General features: G+C 45.5%; 2 protein-coding genes across 14 annotated transcripts in view; one reads left to right on the top strand and one right to left on the bottom strand.

The window, feature by feature from the left end:
- Window positions 1-896: 896 nt before the first annotated feature.
- anks3 (ankyrin repeat and sterile alpha motif domain containing 3) lies at window positions 897-27,698 on the bottom strand. Of its 2 annotated transcripts, none has more exons than XM_041206003.1 (16): window positions 27,529-27,698; window positions 26,432-26,630; window positions 25,212-25,333; window positions 24,115-24,196; window positions 20,598-20,733; window positions 17,272-17,442; window positions 16,297-16,422; window positions 15,404-15,522; window positions 14,841-15,008; window positions 7,244-7,368; window positions 6,928-7,069; window positions 5,805-5,977; window positions 5,310-5,404; window positions 3,425-3,511; window positions 2,092-2,188; window positions 897-1,769 (listed from the first exon to the last, which is right to left on the bottom strand). In XM_041206003.1, exons 1-15 carry the CDS (start codon window positions 27,696-27,698, stop codon window positions 2,097-2,099), a joined length of 2,007 nt encoding a protein of 668 aa, XP_041061937.1. In that variant the 3' UTR covers window positions 897-1,769; window positions 2,092-2,096. The 2 variants fall into 2 exon arrangements, with proteins under 2 accessions (XP_041061937.1, XP_041061938.1); XM_041206004.1 differs by having other exon boundaries at window positions 3,425-3,508.
- LOC121287918 (dynein axonemal-associated protein 1) overlaps window positions 16,388-27,768 on the top strand; it is an 88,679-nt gene continuing 77,298 nt past the window's right edge. For 10 of the 12 annotated variants that reach the window (XR_005945269.1, XR_005945270.1, XR_005945268.1 and 7 more), the window contains exon 1: window positions 27,641-27,768. The gene's annotated coding sequence lies outside the window, so the exon portion shown is untranslated. Of the gene's footprint in view, window positions 16,499-27,640 lie in introns of those variants that run through there. The other 2 variants (XM_041205994.1, XM_041205996.1) reach the window with 2 other exon arrangements.

Here is a 27,768-nt window from a genome sequence, read left to right as displayed (position 1 = left end):
CACTGGGTCAAAATGCTGGAACTCCCTTCCTAACAGCAGTGTGTGTGTACCTACACCACAGGGTCTGCAGCAGTTCAAGAAGGCAGCTCACCATCGCCTTCTCAAGGGCAACTAGGGATGGGCAATAAATGCTGGCCCAGGCAGGAAAGCCCACATACTGTGAATGAATAAAAAAAATTTCTGATCACCACATTACAGGAAGGGTGTGATCACACTAGAGAGGGTACAGAGGAGATTTATGGGAAGGTTTCCAAGAATGGAGCATTTTGGCTATGTGGAAAGATGGGATTTTCTGGGGTTATTTTCTTTAGGACAGTAGAGGCTGAGGGGCAATTTAATTGAGATGTATAAAATTATAAGGAGTCTAGATAGCATGGATAGAAAGAAGCTATTGCCCTTTGTAGGGAGGTTAATAACCTGGGGCAAAGATTTAAAGTGATTGATGGAAGCATTAGAAGGGAGTTGAAGATAATTTTTTTCACCCAGCGGATGTTGGAGGTCTGGAACTCAAAGCCTGAAAGAATGGAAGAGGCAGAAACTCTCCTCACATTTAAATAAGTACCTGGATATTGAGTTGAAGCGCTGTAACCAACAGGACAACAGACTGGAAAGTGGGATTAGGTTGGATAGCTCTATTGACTGACACAGGCATGACGGGCCTCTTTCTGTGCTCCAAATTTCCATGTTTCTATTCAATGACTCACTCTCTAATATACAGGTATAAATCCCAAACACAGGTATAAATCCCACATGCTCATTCTCTTTAACCAGGCTCGAGTTGCAATACCTCAACATATTCCCATTTGAAAACAAAACCTTTAAATGAATGCTAGGAAACAGTATTTGCTGTATGCTGTAGTGAATACAGCGAGTGGAAACACACCAACATTCTGTGATTATTTTCACATCTTGCCTAGGGTGTCACATAGTCACACAGACCACTGGTTTATTGATTGGACAAGTGTTTTCTACACAGTACAGAACACACTCTCTCATCAGCCAGGTCCTGCTTGCTATAAGGTCACTGTTCATCAGCCAAGGACCTGTTGTCTCTAAGGTCACAGTTCATTAGCTCAGGTCCTGATCTTCATAAGGTCACAGTTCAAATCCAGGCATTGGTCCCTGTAAGAGTGTTAAATTATAGCTTTCCAGTTGCCCTGCAGATCAGTGATGGATGATTTCACATTGCAGATCACTGTTGGCTAAATAGTTCAAGTTTTCAGCACACATTCCCTCAGATACACTCCCACATCACCAGCTGCAGCTTTTGACTAAAACATCTCAAGTCATACTAGGGCTGTGGGGAAAGGACCTGTGTCTGTACTGGCTGCCCTAGAGCTGGGCTAATCAGTTTTCAGAGGATCAGAATCCATTGTTCAGCAGGTCAGATGTTGAAGGGAGTTAATAGTAAAATGAGCTACTGAAGAGCGACACAATGGGTAAACAAGCATCGACTTCAGCGGCCCGTCAACCAGAGGGGCACATTGCGTCAGGAAGGCTGCCTGTTAGTGCTGAGTCCAAACATCTCCTCATCTCACTGCTCCATCACAGGAACTGCTTCGAGTCCTGCACGTCATCAGGGCCTGGGCAGGGCTGAGTTGTTTGTCTTTCCCACTCTTCATCCCCAAGGGTGGCCTGGATCTTGTAGAGGCCTGGGGTCTAGAAGCTACAGAGAAAGGCTGCTTTTCTTCAGGGTGGCACTTTCACCCTCCGTCCAGTCAGCTAATACTGGATTCCATGAATCCCTCAGACATCTGACAGTGTCGGATCTAAGGATGGAAGAGAAAAGGAAAAACATTAACAAGAAAAGCAGCAAAGGACTTTCAAAAAGGACATCGGAATTTATCCCCAAACAGGATGGGTTCTTGTGTCATTCATTTCCCTTCACTCAGCACAGCCTAGCAAACCTGAGAAAATCTAAAGTAAGTGCAATGGGAAACAGGGATGTGGAAGGGGAATGCCAGAGAGAGCAGAGCCTGAACAGCACAGAGCAGAGCCAGAGGGAGGGCAGGGCCACATACTGGAACAGCTGCTGTACACTGTGGGAAATGCTAGCAGTGTGCTAAATACCTTATAGTGTGCTTCACTCACCCGTGTCAGATATCAGCGTTCTGTCTCCATTCTGGGCTTCTTTTGTCTGAGTTCAGCAGGTTTTCCAAATGCTGTTCAACTGTTTGTACAGCTTCACCTAGAAGCAGAAACTCACAGTAAATACAGCTTCAGTCAAAATCCAATCAGGGTCACTCCCATTCAGTAGGGGTCACACCAGGTTTGGGTTGGTGGGGGGCCAGGGAGGTGGGAGTCACCCCCAATGAGGGCTGGGGGCGGGGTGTCGTGTCAGGGTGGTCACTGACAGTCAGGGTGGGATCACTCCATATCAAGGGGGAGAGTCACTCCCAGTCCAGGGAAGGTCATTCCCGGACAGATGGGGTCACCCCTAGTCAGGGGAATGTCACTCTTGTCACTCCCAGTCAGCGAGAGATCACTCCCATTCGGGATTGGAGGGGGGAGGTGGGCGGTCACTCCCAATTGAGGAAGGGAGGGGCCTCAATCCCAGTAGGGGGAAGGGGCATCACTCCCAGTCAGGGTGGGAGAGTGGCGGGGGGGTCACCCAGTCGGGGTGGGAGAGTGGCAGGGACGTCACTCCCAGTCGGGGTGGGAGAGTGGCAGGAGGTGTCGCTCCCAGTCGGGGTGGGAGAGTGGCAGGGGGTGTCCCTCCCAGTCGGGGTGGGAGAGTGGCAGGGGGTGTCGCTCCCAGTCGGGGTGGGAGAGTGGCAGGGGGTGTCCCTCCCAGTCGGGGTGGGAGAGTGGCAGGGGGTGTCCCTCCCAGTCGGGGTGGGAGAGTGGCAGGGGGTGTCCCTCCCAGTCGGGGTGGAAGAGTGGCAGGGGGTGTCCCTCCCAGTTGGGGTGGGAGAGTGGCAGGGGGTGTCGTTCCCAGTTGGGGTTCCAGCCCACACTACGGGGTGAAATCAGTGAGTGACAACATACCTTTTAGATGTTTGGCACGTTTCACACTTAAGCTGTTAACAAGATGCAGCTGAGTCACGGATTCACTTTGATAAAAGAGCTCTGAAGAAGATTCATACGGACTCAAAACATTAACTCTGTTCCTCTCTCCACAGATGCTGCCAAGACCTGCTGAGTTTTTCCGGCATTTTCTGTTTTTATATCACGGATTCACTTCGTTTTGTCCACAGGCCAGTGGAGGTGGACAGATAGGTGACTCCAAAAGGCAGCAAAGGCTGGAGAGCCTAGTGACACAGGAACTCGGTGTGTGCTGCACATTTATCAATGGCCAATTACTGTTCTCTGACAATGAAGGAGACTCATTGATCTTCCACACACTGCCAAAGCAGTCCCCAGTCTCTATATAAAGCAAACGGCAATACACACAGCCTGCTGATTTTTACATGGCTTTGCTTACCCATTTCTCCTGTACATTCTTTAAGAGTTCCACTTAATTCCGATATGCTCAGGGATCCTAGAAGAGATTTCCAGTTAGCAAGACCTTCTGGAAAGAGAGAAAAGAAAATTAGCAACAGAAACAGACTGGGTCACAGGTCATAGAATGCAGCAGCATTCAACTGCAACACCCCACATAAACGCCAAACAGGCAAATTATATCTTGATTATTCAATGGAGACTGCAGCACTCCCTCAGTACTGCCCTTCCAACAGTGCAGCACTCCCTCAGTACTGCCCCTCCAACAGTGCAGCACTCCCTCAGTACTGCACCTCCAAAAGTGCAGCACTCCCGCAGTACTGCCCCTCCAGAAGTGCAGCACTCCCGCAGTACAGTGCCTCTGACAATGCAGAACTCCCTCAGTACTGTTCCTTCAACAGTGCAGCACTCCCTCAGTAAAGCCTTTCAGCAGTGCAGTGCTCCCTCAGTGGCCTCTCTGACAATGCAGAACTCCCTCAGTACCAACGCTCCAACAAAGTAGCACTCCCCAAGAACTGCCCCTTTGACAGAGCAGAACTCCCACAGTACTGCCCCTTTGACAGGGCAGTCCTTCCTCAGTGCTACCCCTCCAACAGTGCAGCACACTCCCTTAGTACAGATCCTCTGACAGTGCAGAACCCCCTCAGTACAGCCCCTCCAACAGTGCAGCACTCCCCCAGTACAGCCCCAACAGTGCAGTACTCCCTCAGTACAGACCCACCAAAAGTGCAGGACTCCCTCAGTATTGCTGCTCCAAAAGTGCAGCATTGCCTGAGTAGCCTCTCTGGCAATGCAGAACTCCCTCAGTGCCAATGCTCCAACAGTGTAGCACTTCCCCAGAACTGCCCTTCCGACAGAGCAGAATCCCACAGTACTGCTCCTTTGACAGGGCTGTCCTTCCTCAGTACCCCTCCAACAGTGCAGCAGTCCCTCAGTGCTGCCTCTCCATCAGTGCAGAACTCCCTTAGTATTGCCCCTCCAACAGTGCAGCTCTCCCTCATATTACCCACCTGACAGTCAGAACCTGCTCAGCACTGCCCCTTTAGCAAAGTGGACCTTCCTCAATTCTACCTCTCCAACAATGCAGAACTCCCTCTGTACTGCCCCTCGGAATATACAGAACCCGCTCAGTACTGCCCCTCCAACAGAGCAGAACTCCCTCAGCACCGTCCCTTTGACGGAACAGTTCCTTCTCAGTACTGCCCCTCTGACAGTGCAGCACTTCCTCAGTATTGCCACTGTTCCGAGATTGCAGATCTCCCTCAGTACCGTCCCTCTAACAGTGCAGCACTCAGTAGTTCTTACAGTATCTGCCTATATTTCTGATTAAGTTCATAGTGGGACTTATCATAACCTCCTGACTCAGATGGAGGAGTGCTACCAAAGGGATATCATTATCGAGGTCCATTTCTTACCTTCTACTCCTCCAAACATGGAACTGAATGATTGAAGGACAAGACCAAGAGGGTGGTCAGAATCTTTCATTAACCAACTATCAATACCACTCATTCAGGGCTCCGCAAGAAACGTAAGTGGAGGCAGGGTTGTTAAAATCGACCTCACTGTCCCTTGAGCTATGGGGATTGGTGAGGGGAATGGGATGGGAGATAGAATCAGCTAGGGTTCCTTCTCAATGTGGTCAAGTGAGGACAAGATAGAGCTGAGATATGAAGACAATTTATGGTGTTATTCACCGTGTATAATTACATGTGAAGATGACAGCGCATTTGACGCTGTTCTCCAAAAAGTCAGAACCTTCAGTTTGTTTGGTCCACTGGTACTGTGCAGTAGCACAGTTAGTTACCTCTGAGGCTGCTTATATGGGAATTAAACACACGAACGCAGCCCCTAACTGAGCCATTACTAACCTTCCTGTGTGTTTCGTGGTTGCTTCCAGAACTCTATTTTCCTCCTCTGTCCATTGCCATCTTTGAATCGGGCCGATAGTTCAGACTGACAAGCCCTGGGAAAGATGGTAAAGTGATGAGAAACTGTTGCCTCAGCTGAGAAGGTGGTTGGGTGGTTCAGGGGTTAACACAAGGGACTGAGCCTATACCAGTCAACACTGAGACACCTACAAATCACGTTACACAGCAACAACTTTGGTTCACATAGTCTCCATGCTTCCTCACTCTCCACTCTACTGTTGCCTGAAGATATCAAGGCTCAGCCTTTCCCATCTGCACCCAAGTCATAACCAGACCGTTAAAAACACAGTCCATGAGAGTCAGTCTGTTACACAGGCATTGAAATACACACAGTCCATCCCACAAACAGCCTGTTGTACCATCACCCCATCGTATCGTCACACACACAGCCCATTAGGAATTCCATATCCTTGGTGTCTGATAGTACTGACTCACTTGATTTGCTCAAGGACAATCGCTATCTCGCGACAGACCCTCTGTGTATCTTCAATCTCTTTCTGTTGTTGTTTCCAGGCCATTTTATCCTCCATTAAAAACCCTTCCACCACAGCTCGCAGCTCCTGCTCCTGTGATACTCGTCCCTTCAGCAACTCCACTTCTTCACATTTCTGACAAAAGAACCACAAAGCTTTAATAGACTGATCCAGAGGGTGGAGTTAGACTTGCTTCTGGCTGCCCAGAATGTTCACATTCACACGTCTCCTAAATACTGAGCAGTGTAGAGGGATCTTTACTCTGTATCTAACCCCTGTTGTACCTGCCATGGGAGTGTCTGACAGGACTGTGTAGAGAGAGCTGCATTTAACCTATCCTGTAACTGTCCTGAGAGCATTTAATGAGGCAGCGTAGAAGTAGCTGTATTCTGTATCTATGCCATGCTGTATCTGCCTGGGAGCATTTGATGCAACAGTGTAGAAGGAGATTTACTCTATATCTGGGAGTGTTTGATGGGACATTGTGAAGGGTGTTTAACTTTGTATCTAACCCATGCTGTACCTGCCCTGGGAACATTTGATGGGACAGTGCAGAGGGAGATAAAAACAAAAAACTGCGGATGCTGGAAATCCAAAACAAAAACAGAATTACCTGGAAAAACTCAGCAGGTCTGACAGCATCGGCGGAGAAGAAAAGAGTTGATGTTTCGAGTCCTCATGACCCTTCAACAGAACTAGGTGAATCCCTAAAACCGGATTCACCTAGTTCTGTTGAAGGGTCATGAGGACTCGAAACGTCAACTCTTTTCTTCTCCGCCGATGCTGCCAGACCTGCTGAGTTTTTCCAGGTAATTCTGTTTTTGTGTTGTGTAGAGGGAGCTTTACTCTATATCTAATCCATCCTGTACCTGGGAGTATTTGATTGGAACAGTGGGAGTTTACTTTGTATTTAACCTATTGAACCCATGCTGTACCTGCCCTGGGAGTCTTTGATGGGACTGTGTAGAGGGAGCTTTACTCTATAACTAATCCATGCTGTATTTGCCCTAGAAAATCAATGCCTCAATTAATGAATTTCTCACAGAGACAGTTAATTACTTTCAGTCCCATGAAATAAATTGCACCTTGTGAAGCTGAATGGCCATTTCCTGCATTTCTGTCTCCAGCCGGTCAGCGTAGACCTGCTCCAGGGTGTTATCGAGAGGCAGGGCATTACTGTGCCAGCGGGCGATCGCAGCTGTCATCTTCCTTTTAGGTCCAAACAACCTGCAGAGACACCAGCAATAAATCACACACCCAGAGTTTCGTCACTAACTTCATCCCACCTCCCACTGCTTCCCACCACCCTCCAACTGATACTCCATCACCAGTCCTTCCTAGTCCTCGGTCTCCCAGTTACAACACACCTTGGATCTACCTGTTCACGTAGCACCTACTCACGTAATGCCTACTTCTTTCAGATCAGTTTCTGTCAGAGTGAGGAATATTCGCAAATCCACGTCTTGCTCCTCGAGGATGTGCAGATACTTCAGGCAGCCGATCTGCTCCAGAAACTCTGGCAAGTCCTGTAACCAGAGGGAACATTGACAAAACTCCATAATACCACTGAGGATATGGAAGTGATGCAACAAGATAGGACACAGAAACATTAGCAAGCCCCCCAACTTCTCAAGCCTATTCCAGAGAGAAGTGGGAGGGAATAGCTGAGTTCTGATCCTTCATAAGTATGGATGTTTAAATTAGTGCTTTAACTATCACTGCCTTAACAGTATCTATGCAAAACACTAACTATCCCAGTGTCTGAGAGAGCCACAGTGTCTGTGAGAGACACAATCACAGTCTCCAAGTGCCTGTGAGAGAGTCACGGTATCCCAGTGTCTGTGAGAATCACAGGGTCCCAGTGTCTGAGAGAGTGTCACAGGATCCCAGTGTCTGAGAGAGTATCCCATTACAGAAATGTTTATTCTATTCCTAAGGTTCAGAATAAAGTAGGAACTGTACTTTTTGGTAAAGTTTATTCAATAGGATTTAAAAGTTTAAATGATTTAAAAGTTCAAGGTTAAGGCATGGCAGGATAGCTCAGCCAAATGAAATGCTCGTCCTGTGGCATGTGGGGAGTCATGGACACTTTTCATGACCCAGACGAGCTCATGTGCAGGAAGTGTCACCAGCTGCACAACCTTGAGCTCCACATTTCAGAGCTTGAGTAGTGGCTGGAGTCACTGAGGTGCATCCGTGAGGCAGAGAACTACATGGATAGCGCATTCAGAGAGGGGGTCACACCGCAAGATAGGGGCTAGCAGGCAGATAGGGAATGGGTGGTGCCAGGCAGTCCAAGAGAAACAGGCAGGTACTGCAGGAGTCCCCAGAAGTCCAGCTCACTAACTGGTTTTCCATTCTGGATATCAGTGAGAGTGATGGATCCTTGGAGCAGTGCAGCAACAGCCAAGCCCGTGGCACCACGGGAGGCTCAGCTGTATAGGAGGGAAGGAAGAAGAGCACAAGGTAGTACTGATAGGGGATTTTTTAGTTAGAGGAGCAGACAGGCGTTTCTGCGGCCGTTAACGTGACTCCAGGATGGTTTGTTGCCTCCCTGGTGCTAGGGTCATGGATGTCACAGAATGGCTGCAGGACATTCTTGTGGGGGAGGGCGAAAAGCCAGAGGTCATGGTGCACATTGGTACTAATGACACAGGTAGGAAGGGGAATGCGCTTGGAATTTAGGGAGCTAGGTAGAAAATTAGCAAGCAGGGCCTCTAAAGTAGCAGTCACCGGATTACTCCCAGTGCCACGTGCAACTGAGTACAGAAATAGGAAGATAAGACAGATGAATGCGTGGCTGGAAAGATGGTGCAGGAGGGAGGGCTTTAGAGCCCTGGGACACTGGGACTGGCTCTGGCAGAGATGGCACCTTACAAGCTGGACAGGTTGCATCTGAACAGGGCCAGGACTGAATTCCTTGCAGGTTGTTTTGCTAGTGCTGTCGGGGAGGGTTTAAACTAACTCAGCAGGGATGTGGTAACTATGAGAGAATATTAAAAAGTGACACCAGGGTGAACGGAATGTTGGGAGAGGCAAACAGCACTAAAACAGAGATTACTAAGTTAATAGATAGAGTCGGAGTAAGGAAGCAAGTAATGAAGTCTAAATCAGGGTTACACTGCATGTATGTGAATGCACAGGGTATAGTTAAAATTGAGGAGTTAAAGGCACAGATTGCCTTGTGGGATTATGATGTTGTGGCGATAATGGAGACCTGGCTTAAGGAAGGGCAGATCTGGGTGCTAAATATTCCTGGTTACAAAGTGTTCAGAAAAGATAGGAAAAAAGGAGGAGATGTGGCGTTTTTGGTTAAGGAGAATATTGCTGTACTGGAGAAAGAGGATGTGTCAGAGGATTCAAGGACAGAATCGATTTGGCTAGAGCTAAGGAATAGGAAGGGTGCAATTACATTGCTCGGTGTAACGTATAGACCACCAGCTAGTGAGAAGGATATAAAGGAACATATCTGCAAGGAAATTACAGAGAGGTGTAAACAACATTGAGTAGTTATAAAAACAAAAAAACTGCAGATGCTGGAAATCCAAAACAAAAACAGAATTACCTGGAAAAACTCAGCAGGTCTGGCAGCATCGGCGGAGAAGAAAAGAGTTGATGTTTCGAGTCCTCATGACCCTTCGACAGAACTTGAGTTCGAGTCCAGGAAAGAGCTGAAATATAAGCTGGTTTAAGGTGTGTGTGTGGGGGGGCGGAGAGATAGAGAGACAGAGAGGTGGGGGGGGGGGGGGGGTGTGGTTGTAGGGACAAACAAGCAGTGATAGAAGCAGATCATCAAAAGATGTCAACGACAATAGTACAATAGAACACATAGGTGTTAAAGTTAAAGTTGGTGATATTATCTAAACGAATGTGCTAATTAAGAATGGATGGTAGGGCACTCAAGGTATAGCTCTAGTGGGGTTTTTTTTATAATGGAAATAGGTGGGAAAAGGAAAATCTTTATAATTTATTGGAGAAAAAAAAAGGAAGGGGGAAACAGAAAGGGGGTGGGGATGGGGGAGGGAGCTCACGACCTAAAGTTGTTGAATTCAATATTCAGTCCGGAAGGCTGTAAAGTCCCTAGTCGAACTTGTCTGGCGCACTGACCTCTACCTCGCGGAGGCTGAGCGTCAACTCGCAGACACTTCCTCCTACCTCTCCCTGGACCATGACCCCACCACTGAACATCAAGCCACTGTTTCCAGGACTGTCACTGACCTCATCTCCTCTGGGGATCTCCCTCCCACAGCTTCCAACCTGATAGTCGCCCAACCTCGGACGGCCCGCTTCTATCTCCTACCCAAAATCCACAAACAGAACTGCCCCGGTAGACCAATTGTCTCAGCTTGCTCCTGCCCCACAGAACTCATTTCTCGTTATCTTGACTCCCTTCTCTCTCCCCTTGTCCTGTCGCTTCCCACCTACATCCGTGATTCCTCTGACACCTTACGTCACATCAACAATTTCCAGTTCCCTGGCCCCTACCGCTTCCTCTTCACCATGGACGTCCAATCCCTCTACACCTCCATCCCCCACCAGGATGGTCTGAGGGCCCTTAGCTTCTTCCTCGAACAGAGGCCCGAACAATCCCCATCCACCACTACTCTCCTCCGTCTGGCTGAACTTGTTCTCACGCTGAACAATTTCTCCTTCAACTCCTCTCACTTCCTCCAAATAAAAGGTGTGGCTATGGGTACCCGCATGGGCCCCAGCTATGCCTGTCTCTTTATGGGGTATGTGGAACTTTCCTTGTTGCAGTCCTACTCCGGCCCCCTTCCACAACTCTTTCTCCGGTACATCGATGATTACTTCGGTGCCGCTTCATGCTCTCGTCAGGACTTGGAAAAATTTATTAATTTTGCTTCCAATCTCCACCCCTCCATCATTTTCACGTGGTCCATCTCTGACACTTCCCTTCCCTTCCTTGACCTCTCTATCTCAATCTCTGGTGATAGACTGTCCACCAATATCCATTACAAACCCACCGACTCCCACAGCTATCTCGACTACAGCTCCTCACACCCTGCTTCCTGTAAGGACTCCATCCCATTCTCTCAGTTCCTTCGCCTCCGTCGCATCTGTTCCGATGATGCTACATTCAAAAACAGTTCCTCTGACATGTCCTCCTCCTTCCTTAACCGAGGTTTTCCACCCACGGTCGTTGACAGGGCCCTCAACCGTGTCCGGCCCATCTCCCACGCATCCGCCCTCACGCCTTCTCCTCCCTCCCAGAAACATGATAGGGTCCCCCTTGTCCTCACTTATCACCCCACCAGCCTCCGCATTCAAAGGATCATCCTCCGCCATTTCCGCCAACTCCAGCATGATGCCACCACCAAACGCATCTTCCCTTCACCCCTCTTATCGGCATTCTGTAGGGATCGCTCCCTCCGGGACACCCTGGTCCACTCCTCCATCACCCTCTACTCCTCAACCCCCTCCTATGGCACAACCCCATGCCCACGCAAAAGATGCAACACCTGCCCCTTCACTTCCTCTCTCCTCACCGTCCAAGGACCCAAACACTCCTTTCAAGTGAAGCAGCATTTCACTTGCATTTCCCCCAACTTAGTCTACTGCATTCGTTGCTCCCAATGTGGTCTCCTCTACATTGGAGAGACCAAACGTAAACTGGGCGACCACTTTGCAGAACACCTGCGGTCTGTCCGCAAGAATGACCCAAACCTCCCTGCCGCTTGCCATTTTAACACTCCACCCTGCTCTCTTGCCCACATGTCTGTCCTTGGCTTGCTGCATTGTTCCAGTGAAGCCCAACGCAAACTGGAGGAACAACACCTCATCTTCCGACTAGGGACTTTACAGCCTTCCGGACTGAATATTGAATTCAACAACTTTAGGTCGTGAGCTCCCTCCCCCATCCCCACCCCCTTTCTGTTTCCCCCTTCCTTTTTTTTTCTCCAATAAATTATAAAGATTTTCCTTTTCCCACCTATTTCCATTATAAAAAAACCCCACTAGAGCTATATCTTGAGTGCCCTACCATCCATTCTTAATTAGCACATTCGTTTAGATAATATCACCAACTTTAACTTTAACACCTATGTGTTCTATTGTACTATTGTCGTTGACATCTTTTGATGATCTGCTTCTATCACTGCTTGTTTGTCCCTACAACCACACCCCCCCCCGCCACCTCTCTGTCTCTCTATCTCTCCGCCCCCCACACACACACCTTAAACCAGCTTATATTTCAGCTCTTTCCTGGACTCGAACTCAAGTTCTGTCAAAGGGTCATGAGGACTCGAAACGTCAACTCTTTTCTTCTCCGCCGATGCTGCCAGACCTGCTGAGTTTTATTGAGTAGTTATAATGGGGGACTTTAATTACCCGTATATAGACTGGGATAGTGGTAGTGTAAGGGGCAGTGAGGGACAAGCGTTCCTAGACTGCGTTCAGGAAAATTTCCCACAGCAGTATGTGTCCAGTCCAACAAGATGGGAGGCACCTAGACCTGGTTCTTGGGAATGAGGTGGGCCAAGAAGATCAATGACAGTAGGGGAACATTTAGGGGACAGTGATCATTGTATTATAAGGTTTAGGATTACAGTGGAAAAAGATATTGGTCAAATCAGAGTAAGAATAATCAACTAGCACAGAGAGGACTTTAATGGGGCAAGAACGGAGCTGGGCTGGACAGACTGGAACCAAAGGTTAGCGGGAAAAACAGTGAACAATAGGCCACCTTCAAAGAGGAGATGATTTGGGCACAGTCAGGTGTATTCCCTCAAAAGGGAAGGGTAGGACAAATAAATCCAAAGCTCCCAGGGTAATAAAGGAGATAGAAATTAAGTTAAAAAAGAAAAAGTGTGCTTACAGATGTCAGGTAGCAAATACAATTGAGAACCAAGATGAATACAGAAGGTTCAGAAGGGATGTGAAAAAGCAAATATGAGAACCAAAGGGGGATTATGAAAAAAGAATGGCAGCTAACATAAAATGAAATCTCAAAGTATTCTATAAGCATATCAATAGTAAAAAGGTGGTAAAAGGGGGAGTGGGGCCAATTACGGACCAAAAAGGGGATTTAAGCATAGAGGCAAAAGGCATGACTGAGGTGTTAAATGAATACTTTGCATCTGTCTTTATCTATGAGGCAGATGCTGCCCACGCCATGGTGACAGAGGAGGAAACTCAGTCACTAGAAGGGTTTAAAACTGATAAGGAGGAAATATTGGATAAGCTGTCAGTACTTAAAGTTGATAAGGCACCGGGACCGGATGAGATGCATCCAAGAATATTGAAGGAAGTGAGAGTGGAAATTACAGAGGCACTGGCAATAATCTTTCATTTTCCCTGGATTCAGGGGAGGTGCCAGAGGACTGGAGAATTGCAAGCATTACGCCCTTGTTCAGAAAAGCTTGTAAAGATCTTCCCTGCAATTACAGACCAGTCAATTTAACTTCAGTGGTGGGGAAACTTCTAGGAACAAATATTTGGGTTAGAATTAATAGTCACGTGGAAAACTTTGAATTGATTCAGAAGAGTCAGCATGGATTTGTTAAAGGAAAATCGTGTCTAACTAATTTACTGAAGTTTTTTGAAGAGGTATCAGAGATGGTTGATGAGTGCAAGGCCATTGATGTGGTGTATATGGACTTCCAAAAGATGCTTGATACAGTGCCACACAACAGGCTTGTGAGGAAAGTTATAAGTCATGGAATAAAAGGGACAGTAGCAATGTGGATACAAAATTGGCTGAGGGATAGGAAACAGACAGTAATGGGTATTTTTCGGGCTGGAAGAAGGTTTGTAGTGGAGTTCCCCAGGGGTCGGTATTGGGACCCTTGCTCTTCCTGATATATTTAAATGATCTAGATCTTGGTGTGCAGACAACACAAAACTTGGGAGAATTGTAAGCTATGAGAAGGACAGCGTAGAACTTCAAAAGGACATTGACACATTGGTGGAGTGGGCAGATAGGTGGCAGATGAAGTTCGATATGGAGAAGTGAGAGGTGATACACTTTGGTAGAAAGAATATGGAGAGGCAGTATAAAATAAAGGATACTATTCTAAAGGGTGTGCAGAAGCAGAGAAACCTGGGTCTATATGCACATAAGTCATTAAAGGTGGCAGGACAGGTAGAGGGAGCCGTTTCTAAAGCATACACTACTCTAGGTTTCATTAATAGGGGCATAGAGTACAAGGGCAGGGAGATTATGATGAACATATGTAAGACACTGGTTAGACCTCAGCTGGAGTACTGTGTACAGTTCTGGGCGCCACACTATAGGAAGGATGTGAATGCATTGGAGAGAGTGCAGAAGAGGTTTACAAGAATGTAGTGTCTCATCCCTGGAACCAGTTATGAAGGAAGATTGGAGAAATTGAGACTGTTTTCCTTGTAGAGGAGAAGTCTGTGAGGAGACTTGATAGATGTTTTCAAAATAATGAGGAACCTGGACAGAGTAGATAGGGGGAAACTGTTCTCGCTCGTAAACAGATTGAAAACCAGAGGGCAGTTTTAAAGTGTTTTGCAAAAGAAGCAAATGCGAGGTGAGAAAAAAACTTTTTGACACAGAGAGTATGTAGTTATAGTTTAGAATGCACTGCCTGGAAGTGTGGTGGAGGCAGGTTCAAATGAGGCATTCAAGAGGGCATTAGGTGATTATCTAATTGAAACAATGTGCAGGGTTACGGGGAAAAGGCAGGAGATTGGCACTAAGTTAAAATGCTGAGGACTGGTGCAGACACAATGGGCTGACTGGCCTCCTTCTACACCGTAACAATTCTGTGATTCTGTGATATGTCCAATGATGTATTTCACATTTAGCAGTAAACCAGTTTTAAGATGTTAAATGGGGTGATGACATGTGTCATTCCTAACGATTAACAGCTGTGATTTTAAGTTAATGTAAGAGATAATTATGGAAGATTCAGATCATCAGATCGAGGTTATAGGAAGTTTCTGACCTCACAAAGGGACCCAGGATAACCACCTACACAAGCTAATTACTGTGCTCAGGACCAAACTGTACCTTTGGTCCTTGGTACTTCACCACTTCCTTATTTGGAATCTGTAGCTGTGGACTGAGAATTGTGGGAATGTCATTGCCTCCTGAATGGGCACTCTCCACGCTCCGGACGTAGCCTCTGCGAATCCTCAACTGCCTTCTGTTACTGCATTTACTAGACTGATCCGAATCCTTCAAAAAAAAAGGGTGTGATTTGTAGAGAATATGGATAGTGCGGCCGTTAACACAGTACTCAGAAATCATATCCAACTGCCCCTCACTCAGAATCCAGCTTTCACTGTCCTTCACTCCGAAACCAGATCCCACTGTCTTTCACTACAGACATGTCCTAATAACTCCAATAGATAATTTTACAATTATCTGCATCTAAACACAGACCACAACTGTACTGTTAGCCATATTAGTTCTCGAACTGCGCTCCTCTCAGCTCATTCACATGCAAACTGGAGTTGCTATTTGCATCTCCAGAGGGCTGGGGAAGTGGAGGATTAAGCAAGTTCACTTATGGTTTGGAAATACCCTGACATCTGCATAATGGGCCAGCATCTTTCTGTACCCTTTCTCACCTCGTTACTTTCCACAGATCCCTCACGGCTAACACCCAATGCTTTCACCAGCCCTTCGCTGCTGCTGCCGCTGCTCCTGCGAGTGGTCACAGTGTCGGTGATGCAGAATGAATTTTCTTCTACAGCAGAGGAAAACTGTCAGTCATTGTTAGGAACACTGTCAAAAGCAAAATACTGCAGATGCTGGTAATCTGAAATAAAAACAGAAATGCTGGAAAAACTCAGCAGGTCTGGAAGCATCTACGGAGTTAACATTTCAGGTCGAAGACCATTCTAAGTAAATGTCACAGTCTTGAAATGTTAACCCTGTTTCTCCCTCCACAGATGTTGCCTGACCTGCTGATTGTTTTCAGCATTCTCTATTTTTATATTAGAGAAACTGTCATCAGCCTGAGACATCCAACATGCACACTCCTACCACAGGGAAATCTAGCCCAACCATGGAGTCAATGCAGACAGAGCAAAAAAAAAAATTCACAGACAGTGGCATGGGCAAGAGAGGAGGAAAACTGATTAATGGTTCAATTGAGCATCCCAATCAGAGATTTGTAGCCAAAACAATAAGCTGCCTTTTAAGCTGCTGCTAGTCTTGTTCTCTTGGGATGCAGAGTTCAGCACTGGGGAGCAGGGGAGGTGCACAAAACTCTGTATGAGTGAAGAACTTTCTCTCTCTCACACACACACACACTTATGCTCATTTGTATACACTTACACAGTCATGCTCATGTTCACTCACACTCACTTAAGACTCACGCTTGTGCTCTCACTCGCACACATGTTCATCTGCACACGCACATTCATGCTTCTGCTTATTCAAACACACACCTAGCTGCAAGGAAGCGACCAGCCCCTCAGCTGCCAGTGAATGATGAGACAGCAGCAGTTGCACCTACCCCTGCTGCTGTTGCTCTCTACGTCGTGCTCATTAATCGGGGAGGTGACATCACGGTTCCGGATATCCTCTTCATCTACTTCCTGGCTGTTTTTGAATGTGACGTACCCTTGCGGTGGGAGAGACTCTGAAAAGACAGTGAATGTGACAATGCAGAGAGGAGGAATGGTGAGAACGGGGTGGGGGAGCTGAAGACACCCACTGTGAGTTGATTAACACAGGACTCTCCCCTCAAAGAGTGATTCTCAATTTTTTTGAATTGACTCTTTTCAAATGGATTAGTAATCTTGGACCCCCATCCACTTAAATTAAAATACTATGAAATACTCAGAATATAAAAGTGTTGCTTGTAAGGAGTGTTTTAATAATGCTTTTAAGAAAGTATGTAGTTGTGTACAGATATCAGTGAGATGGGTGTGTCTGCTTCTCACTGCAGAGTGTTTATCCTTGGCAGGAACCCAGAGAAGGCAGCAGTATGGAGGGAACAGAGCATGGGGAAAGCATTAAGGGAGCAGGGGGAGAGCGAGAGTATGAAGATGATTGCAGCCTGAGCAGAGAGCAGGGGCCCAGGGAGAGAGCTGGAACATGCCTTTGGCCATCACTCATTTGTTTAAACTTGACCATGATACTTTCACATTATTTCATGGACCCACTTGAAATTCTTTACCAACCCCAGTCTGAGAACCATGCTTTAAAATGTAATCTATTAGTCTCCCAACACACTCAAAGTTCACAGGGAATCTTACCCTCTGCATCTATGCCTCCCAGTCAAATTAGATCGGCCAAAGCTCAGTGGGTATTACTTTCTCTCTCACCTCTGAGTCAGGAGGTTATAAGTGCCAATCTCATTACAGAAACTTCAGCACAAAAGTTAAGTTGATTTTTTGGTTGAGACATTAAACAAAGGCCCCCCCACAACGCACCCATCACACAATCCAGTCTCTCACCCCCTCACAGATAATGAAACCAATTATACCATACTGCTGTGGCCATCCCTTGGTTCCACGACCTGTGATGTGGGCTAGTGCCTGTGGTCCATCATGAATACTGGGGCCCTTGTTTCTCCGGAAATTTGAGTGGCGAGTGTGTGGGTGGTGCGGTTGGAATGAGCAGGACTCATCGGAGGAGCTGAAGTCTTCGTCCATTCCTGTAGAGAGATTAAGCAGCTTCACACAGTTCTTTCACACTCTGTTCAGTGACCTCTTACTATGCTGCCCAGCAATCTCACTGGGAGACTGGCTGATAGAAGCTATGACTGGATACTGGATCGCTATCCATCAGCTTGTACCCACATGGTCTCCGAGAGTAAATAAGTAGACCTGCTTATTAGTTACATAATTACCTGGAAAAACTCAGCAGGTCTGGCAGCATCGGCAGAGAAGAAAAAAGTTGACGTTTCGAGTCCTCATGACCCTTCAACAGAACTGAGTAAAATTAGGAGAGGGGTGAAATATAAGCTGGTTTAAGGTGGGGGGAAACCACCCTCTCCGGACCTTAAACCAGCTTATATTTCACCCCTCTCCTAATTTTACTCAGTTCTGTTGAAGGGTCATGAGGATTGGAAACGTCAACTTTTTTCTTCTCCGCCGATGCTGCCAGATCTGCTGAGTTTTTCCAGGTAATTCTGTTTTTGTTTTGGACTTCCAGCATCCGCAATTTTTTGTTTTTATCTCTGCTTATTATTTAACCCACCTTGAGCCATAGTTGTACCGATTCTAGTGACAGAATAAAACCTGATGCCTCTGCTCCAGTAACAACTCCCCAATGTTGCAGGTTTTTTTCTACTCCCCACTGCCTCTCCATCTCCAGTTTGACTGTTACTGTATAATGTGCTTCCGACAGCATTCCTGCCCCCCACAGCCCCACACTATGGGATCTCTACCCTACATCATTCCTGCCCCTGGTCCCACACTGTGGAACACGAACACATGAACCTAAAAATTAGGAGCAGGAGTGGGCCATTCGGCCTCTCAAGCCTTCCCTGCCATTTGGTAAGATCATCATTGATCTGATTGTGGCCTCAACTCAACTTTCTAGCTTACCCCCATGCCCTTTGACTCCCTTGTTAGTCATGAATCTATCTACCTCTGCCTTAAAAATATTCAATGGCCCTGCCTCCAACACTCTCTGGGAAGAGAATTTCGCAGATTCACAATGCTCTGAGAAAAAGATTCGCCTCATCTCCATCTTAAATGGGAGACTCCTTATTTTTAAATGGTATCCCCTAGTTCTGGTCTCTCACACTTGGGGGAATATTTTTTCAGCATCCACCCTGTCAAGTCCCCTCAGGATCAGATAAGTTTCAATAAGATCACCTTTCATTCTTCTAAACTCTGAAGTCCAACCTTTCCTCATAAGATAACCTCTTTATCCTAGGAATCAGTGAACTTTCTCCGAACTGCTTCTAATGCAATTATGTCGCTTCTTAAATAAGGAGGCCAAAACTCTACAGAGTACTCTACACTTTGGTCTCACCAAATCCTCTGTACAATTGTGACAAAACATCCCGACTTTTATATTCCATTTCCGTTCAATAAATGACAACATTCCATTTGACTTCTTAATCATGTGTTGTACCTGCATACTAACTTTTTATGATTGATGTACCAGGACACCTAGATCCCTCTGTACTTCAGAGTTCTGCAATCTCCCTCCATTTAAATAATATGCTGCTTTTCTATTCTTCCTGCCAAAGTGGACAAGTTCACATTTTCCCACATTATACTCCATTTGGCAAATTTTTGGACATTTACTTTATTTAAATCCCTTTGTAGGCTCCTTATGTCCTCTTCATAACTTACTTTCCTACCTATTGTTGTGTCATCATCAAATTTCATAACCATACATTCAGCCCCTTCATCCAAGTCATTGATATGGATTGTAAAATAGTTGAGGCCCTGCACTTATCCCTGGGGCACTTCACTTGTTACATCTTGCCAAACTGAAAATGACCCATTTATGCCTACTCTCTGTTTCCTGTCAGCTAACCAATCTTTCATTCATGCTAATATGTTCCCCCACACCATAAGCTCTTATTTTGTTTAGTAACCTTTGATATATTTGTTAAATGTCTTCTGGAAATCCAAGTACACCACAGCTACAGTTTCCCTTTATCCATGTTGCTTGTTACTTTCTCAAAGAACTCTAATAAATTTGTCAAATATGATTTACCTTTCACAAAACCATGTTGATTCTGCATGATTGCATTGAGGTTTTCTAAGTGCCCCACTATAACCTCCTTAATAATAGTTTCCAGCATTTTCCCTCTGACAGACGTTAAACTAACTGGTCTGTAGTTTCTTGCTTTGTGTCTCCCTCCTTTCTTGAATAGAGGAGTTACATTCACTAGTTTCCAAACCGATGGGACCTTTCCAGAATCTAGATAATTTTGCAAAATTAAAACCTATGCATCCATTATCTCAGCAGGCACTTCTTTTAAGACCCAAGGAAGAAGGCCATCAGGACCTGGGGACTTGTCAGTTTTTAGTTCTAATAATTTTTTCAGTGATTATAATTGTTAAGATCCTCACTCCCTTTGACCCCTTAATTTACAGTTATTTCTGAGTGTTATTTGTATCTTCCAGTGAAGACAGACAAAAAATATCGGTTCAATTCATCCGCTATGTCCTTATTTTCCAACCTCAATTCCCCAGACTCACTCTCTAGAGGACCAATGCTCACTTTAGTTATTCTTTTCCTTTTTAAATACCTGTTGAAACTCTTATGAACTGTTTTTACATTTCTAGCTAGCTTTCTCTCATACTCTAATTTCTCCCTCCTCATTATGTTTTAATCATTGCTCGTTGTTTTTAAAATTCTGTCCAATCATCTGAATTGTCATTAATCTTCATGGAATTGCATGCTTTTTCTTTCAATTTTATATTACCTTTAACTTCCTTAGCCACGGATGGTGCGTCCTTCCCCTAAAGTCTTTTTTTGTCACTGGAATGTATCTTTGCCGAGTTTTATGAAACATCTCCTTAAATATCTGCTACTGCATCTCCATTGGCTTATCCCTTAACCTAATTTACCAATTCACTTTAGCCAGCTCTATCTTCATACACTCATAATTGCCTTTATTTAAGGTTAAACACTAATCTTAGACCTGCTCTTCTCTCTTTCAAGCTGAATGTGAAATTCAATCATGTTATTATCTCCTCAGTACAGCATTTCTGCATCCAGTCCCACACTGTGGGATTTCCTGTTAAGTGTGTGGAAAAGTCTGAGGCAGGGGCCTATTGCACATTTGGGCCTATTGTATATGAAGAAGGAGTAGCCTCATGCATCGGCACCGCAACCTACCTGTGTCCCTACGAACAGACTTGGACACCGGGGCTGTGTGCAGGTCGATAAGACTAGCTATCTTCATGTACCCATACATCAGTGCTAAGGAACGAGCTGTGTCCCCAATTTTATCTTTCACATCAACCTGGACGTCCTGCATTCAGAATGGGTAAAAGGAGGTAGTTTCATTAGTGGAGTTACAGGGTTGGTGGCTTAGCAGTAATGTTACTGAACTAGAACCCTGAGACCCAGGCTAATGCTCAGGGGCCACAAGTTCAAATCCCACCATGGCAGCTGGTGCAATTTAGAGTCAATGAATTAATACATTTAATTAATTAATTAATCTGGAATTGAAGGATAGTTTCATGGCCACCATTACTGAGACTATCATTGATTGATGTAAAAACCCATCTGTTTCACTAATGTTCTTCAGGAAATCTGCCATCATTACCTGGTCTGGTCTACTCCAGACAGATAACAATGTGGTTGACAATTAATGGCCCCTAGTTGTACCAAGCCAGTACAGAAAAGTTGAAAAGGAATAAAACTGGACGGACCACCTGGCATCAGCCTAGGCACTGCAAGCAACAACGGCACATTCAGCCCTGTCAAGCTAACTAACATCAGGGGACTTGCGCCAAAATTAGGAGAGCTGTCCCACAGACTAGTCAAGCAACAATCTGACTTAGTCATACTCACCGAATCATACCCTATAGCCAATGTCCCAGACATGGCCATCACCATCCCATTGCCAAGACAGACCCACCAAAGGTGGAAGCACAATGGTATACAGGCAGGAGGGAGTTGCCCTGGGAGTCCTCAACATTGAATCCAGACCCCAAGAAGACTCATGACTTCAACTGAAAGACAGGCAAAGGAACTTCCTGTTGATTACTACCAATGGCCCTCTCTCGGCTGATGAATCAATATTTCTCCATGTTAAACACCACTTGGAAGAAGCACAAAATGTACTCTGGGTGGGGGACTTCAATGTTCATCACCAACAGTGGCTTGATAGCACCACTACTGACCAAAGCAGAATCCTAAAGGACATATCTGCCTCAGGTGGTGAGTTAACCAACACGAGGGAAAAACCTACTGGACCTTGTCCTCATCAATCTACCTGTCACAGATGCATCTGTCTATGACAGTATGGTAGGAGTGACCACTGCACAGCTCTGTGGAGAAGTTCATTCTTCACACTGAGTTAACTCACCATCTTGTTTTATAGCAATACCAACTTGTTAATTGGGATAGATTCAGAACAGATCTAGCAACTCAAAACTGGTCATCCATGAGGCACTGTGGGCCATCAGCAGCAGCAGAATTGTATTCAACCACATTCCATGTAACTTCTCATTCTACCATGACCATCAAGACAAGGGATCAACTCTGATTCAATGAGCAGCGCAGGAGAACATATCATGAGCAACAGCAGGCATATCCAAAAATAAAATGTCAATTGGTCAACTACTACTTAGGACTACTTGCATGCCAAACAATGGAAGCAGTAAGCTATGGAAAGAGCTAAGCAATCCCACCACAAACGGATCAAAGCTCTGCAGTCCTGCCACATCCAGTTGTGAATGAAGGTGGGTAATTAAACAAGTAACAGAAGGAGGAGGCTCCACAAATATTCCCATCCTCAATGACGGAGGAGCACAGGGCATCAGTGCAAAAGACAAGGCTGAAGCATTTGCAACCATCTTCAGCCAGAACAGTCGAGTCAGCCTTGTGCTGAGGACCCCAGTATCACAGATGCCAATCTTCAGACAATTCAATCTATTCCATGTGATATTGAGAAACAGCTGAAGGCATTGGATACTGCAAAGGCTATGGCCCCTGACAACATCCTGGCAGTAGTACTGAAGACCTGTGCCCCTAAACAAGCTGTGCTGCTAAACAAGCTGTTCCAGTACAGCTACTACATTGGCATCTACCTGCCGATGTGAAAAACTGCCCAGTTATATCCTATCCACAAAAACCAAAATCCAATCTGGCCAGTTACTGCCCAATCAGTTTACTCTCAATCATCAGCAACATGATGGAAAGTATCGTCAATGCTATCAAGCGACACCTACTCAGCAATAACCTGCTCACTGATGCTCAGTTTGGGCTCTGCCAAGCCATCCAGCTCCTGACCTCATTACAGCCTTGGTCCAAACAACTGCAAAAGCACTGAACTCAAGAGGTGAAGTGAGATTGCCTGCCCTTGACATCAAGGCAGCATTTGACCTAATGTGACATCAAAGAGCTCTTGTAAAACTAAAGTCAATGGGAATCAGGGGAAAACTTTCCATTGGTTGCAGTCATACCTAGCACAAAGAAAGTTGGTTGTAGTTGTTGGAGGCCAATCAGATCAGCTCCAGGACATCTCAGCAGGAGTTCCTCAGGGCAATGTCCCAGGCAAAACCATTTTCAGATGCTTCATCATTGGCCTTACTGCTATAAGGTCAGAAGTGGGGATTTTCACTGATGATTGTGTAATGTTCAGTGCCATTTGCAACTCCTCAGATAGTTAAGCAATCCATGTCCATATGCAGCAAGACCTGGGCAACTTTCAGGTTGGGCTGATAAGTGGCAAGTAACATTCACGCCACAGATATTACCATTGACCAGAAACTGAATTGGACCAGCCATATAAATACTGTGGCTACAAGAGCAGGTCAGAGGCAGGGAATTCTGCAGTAAGTAACTCATCTTCTGTTTCCCCAAAGTCTGTACACCATCTGCAAAGCACAATTCAGGGGTGAGATGGCATACTCGCCACTTGCCTGGATGAGTGTAGCTCCAACAACACTCAAGAAGCTTGACACCATCCATGACAAAGCAATCTGCTTGATTGAAACCTTGAAGTCATCGACACACGGTAGCAGCAGTGTGTACCATATATAAGATGCACTGCAGCAAGTTGCCAAGCCTTCTTCCATAGAACCTTACAAAAAAGTGACCTCTACCACCTAGAAGGGCAAGGGCATCAGGTGCACAGGAACAGCACCACTTGCAAGTTCCCGTCCAAGCTACACACCATCCTGACTTGGAAATATATCAGCATTCCTTCACTGTCGCTGGATCACAATCCTGGAACTCCCTTCCTAACAGCACTGCAGACGTAACTGCACCAGACTGACTGCAGCAGTTCAAGAAGGCAACTCACCACCACCTTCACAAGGTCAATTAGGGATGGACATAAACGTTGGCCTTGGCAGTGATGCCAACCCATGAAAGAATTAAAAGATCTCCCTCCTAGCCTAGTCTATTTCCAGCTGATGCAGCACAGGCCAGGAATGACTGCTGTCTCCCTGCTCTGTGAGACTCAGCTGCTCACCACTAATGATGGTGGGGTCTGTCAGCCTGACCCAGACATAAATCCTGTATGGGATCAGGACAATAAACACACAAAGCAGGGGAAACACCTGTCATCAAGAGATAGCTGAAAGACTGTTACATCCAGCTGACATTTGACTTCTACCCATCTGCCCAAACCCAGAACTTAGTGCAGCACAGGATAAGGTGGGAAGTGAGAGACACGTACATGATTCAGGAGGTACTGGACAATGATCTCATGACCAGAGGCAGCAGCTTCCATCAAAGGCGTAAATCCAAACACAGGCTCTCTAAAACAGAAGGTAGCAGTGTTAGCTCAGTTACTGGAGAGAAGGCTTAGCAACATTTGGGGCTGTTGGTATTATGTAGAAGTGCAGTACGAGGGCGGGGGGTTGTGGGTGGAAAGGGGTGGCTGTGGGGTGTGTGGTGAGGACTGAGGACTAGAGACATATGAGGCAGTGCCTTGAGACAAAAACCAACAGTAAAAGACTCAGCGGTGACTAGACAAAACCTCACATGTAAGGTTGACATTACAAATGTTTTGTTTGGAGATAGCACAAATATTTTAGGGAGATTATTAGTTTTTCTATAGTTGAGCAGGTCAAGTAGTGACAGAGACCTTCACAATCATGGAGGATTTTGATAAGAGTAAATAGTGGGTGAGTTTCCATTGACTGGCGAGATGGTAATGAAAGGCACAAACTTAAGATAATTTTAAAAAGAATTAAAGGGGATGGAAAAAAATGTTTAACTAGAAGTTGGGTAGAATGTGAAATTCTCTTCAAAAACTGTGTTGAAACAGAGTTTAGAAATTCTTTTAAAAATGGGAATAAGTAGCTTCAAAGAGAGAGAATACAGTATAAAGATTCTAGGAAGCCAGCAGGGGGCAACATTTAATCATAAAAACAAAAAAACTGCGGATGCTGGAAATCCAAAACAAAAACAGAATTACCTGGAAAAACTCAGCAGGTCTGGCAGCATCGGCGGAGAAGAAAAGAGTTGACGTTTCGAGTCCTCATGACCTCATCGAAGGGTCATGAGGACTCGAAACGTCAACTCTTTTCTTCTCCGCCGATGCTGCCAGACCTGCTGAGTTTTTCCAGGTAATAACATTTAATCATATTCTAGTTTAATGTTTCAGATGGAGATGAGGTCAGGTGAATAATTTTGACTTAGTACATTATCAGTTACCTAAACGCAGATAGGCCTGCTGTGTATTTATAGTATTTTTTAAATTTTATTTGTGTGATCAAATGGGACACGGGACAAGCTCTCAGAGTGATAGACATGCAAGCTGTGTCTTACTTTAGGTTTGCATCAGCCCCGTTGTCCAGAAGGAACTTCACCATCTGCTGGTGTCCGGTGCTCGTGCAATGGAACAGAGCAGTCCAGCCTCTGTCATCCTTCAGCTCCAGCTCAGCCCCTTGCTGCATGAATGGAAAAAAAAGGCCATATAGCCCATCAAACCTCTGGTGCCTTAACACTCCCAGTGGAGCCTATTCCTCCAGTGTCCTAACAAAAACAGAAAATGTTGGAAAAACTCAGCAGGTCTAACAGCCTATGTGGAGAGAAAAACAGGGTTAACATTTCGAGGCTGTATGACCCTTTATCAAACCCTCTAGTGTCTTAACCCTCCCATTGAAGCCTTACTTTTATATCTGGTTCTACTTTTGTAGCTTAGTATGCAATAAGGTTCTGCAATGATATGTTCAAAATTCCCCATTTAATATTTATATCCCGAATGATGTCCCATTATCACCTCCTCTCATCACTGTAGATTTAGGTCTTCCCTAACCTTTCCTCATAGCTCCTTCCTTTACACTCGATCAGTCTGGGTGTCTCTCTAACACAGGGGTGGGAAGGCTTTTTTTATCATGGGCCATTCACGCATAGACAAAATCAGTCACAGGCCACAGACATATAAAAATCAACTGAATTTAGTTTTCTTTAAAGAGAGAATACAGAAATGCTTAACTCACCGCTGTTTTAATGCAATGGCTAAATTTAAATATTATATTGTTAAATATTATTACAGTAATTTAGCTGATGCTTTTATCCAAAGCAAATTCGTAATTATGATCATAAATGCTATTTTGAAGGCGTTACTCTCATAGGTCTATATTTTTAGAAATCTTGCTGCGGGCCAAATGAAATCAGAGGTTCCCTACTCCTGCTCAAATACAAGTACAACTTTGGTGTTGTGGTGACCATTATCTTAAATGAGGGCTGCCCAGTGCATTATATGTCCCCAGCATAACCACTGTGGAATCATACACAACTATTATAGCTACATATCCAAGGATCCCAATTCCATTGCTTTGCTACACTGGCTGAATATTCGAAGTGATGAGTCTTATAGTCCCAGTTTCTCCTTACGCACCAATTCAATCCCATTCATTGCATACTCAGGATGTTCTGTTGCCTTGTGTGCACTACATTATCTCCATCAGCTTCTATAACCTAACTTCTACCTCTGACATGCCCCAGAACACATGACACAATAGCTGAGCTTGAAACAAACTGACCTGAAGCAGGAAATAGGCGATGCTCTCGTTGCCACAGCTGGCTGCCAGCATCAGCGCGCTCTGCCCTCTCTCTGTCGTCGTGTTGACATCCACTCCCGCCTCCAGCAAGAGGTGGACGATGGTATCATGGCCAATATATGATGCATACATTAGAGGGGTCCAGCCTCCCCGATTCTTCTGATTCGGGTCTACCTTTCCTCTAAACATGGCAAATAATAAATCACTCTCTGCTCACAGCAGGTCTCCCACACACTGACCCAGACACACACCTGCACACTGACTGACCCACACACAGATTGACCCAAGCACATATCCACACAGACAGACCCAGACCCACACACACACTGACTCAGATCCATACCCACTCACTGAAGCAGATTCACACCCACATACTGAGCCAGTCTCTGTCATCCGACTCTATGCACCAACATAGTTACTGATGACTCCCTCAGCCCAGGGGTACCTTCAACACTGGCATCAAATTCAAAGATAATAAATTACAGTCTATCCAGTTTAACACTGATTTTCTCTATCTGTAAGTGTGTAAGTCACTAAATAGGGATTCCTGGGTTTGGGATAAGGGGGAAATACTGACAGATTCCTGAAGCTGGGGACATTAATTTGAGCTGCTTTGCTGCAATTGTTGATGTGTGTTTTACACTGGAATTACTGATTTGTGTTTTACACTGGGATTGCTGATGTGCATTTGACACTGGGGTTGCTGATTTATGTTTTACACTGGGATTGCTGATGTGTGTTTTTCACTGGGATTATTGATGTGTGTTTTACACTGGGATTGCTGATGTGCATTTTACATTGGGATTGCTGATGTGGTGTCTTACATTGGAATTACTGGCAGATCGACAGAACACTAACCGTCTGAGCTGGGCGGTTTGGCAGGTCAATGGACAACATTCAAGTATTGAAACATTCAATCTAATGGCACATTAGGATTCATACAGGGAATAGGTTAAAATCTTTGCAGGTAGATTTAAGACCGATTTAGAAGAATTCACATCTTTAAATGTAGGTGCTTCCACTTGCTGAAATTGTTTCACTGCTTGTTCGGACTCAGCAGCCAACAATCCTGCTCTTACCTCTGGATGCACTCTTTCACTACATCATACTGCCCAATCGATGATGCCGTGTGAAGGTCTAATGGAACGTCCAGGTCCTCACAGCCAGTCCGCTGCTCAAAGCCATGCCACATGGACAGGCTACGATTCAGAAGCTCCGTCTCACTCGACTCATCACTCAGTTCAGACATGCTGTACTCAATTCCTGTACAAATAGAGAAGATCATCACAACACCTCCATCATGTCACATCGACACTGAG

This window comes from Carcharodon carcharias, chromosome 15 (genome assembly GCF_017639515.1).
Source record: "Carcharodon carcharias isolate sCarCar2 chromosome 15, sCarCar2.pri, whole genome shotgun sequence".
In the NCBI taxonomy this organism is placed as follows: domain Eukaryota; kingdom Metazoa; phylum Chordata; class Chondrichthyes; order Lamniformes; family Lamnidae; genus Carcharodon; species Carcharodon carcharias.
This window is presented reverse-complemented; position numbering and strand designations above follow the sequence as displayed.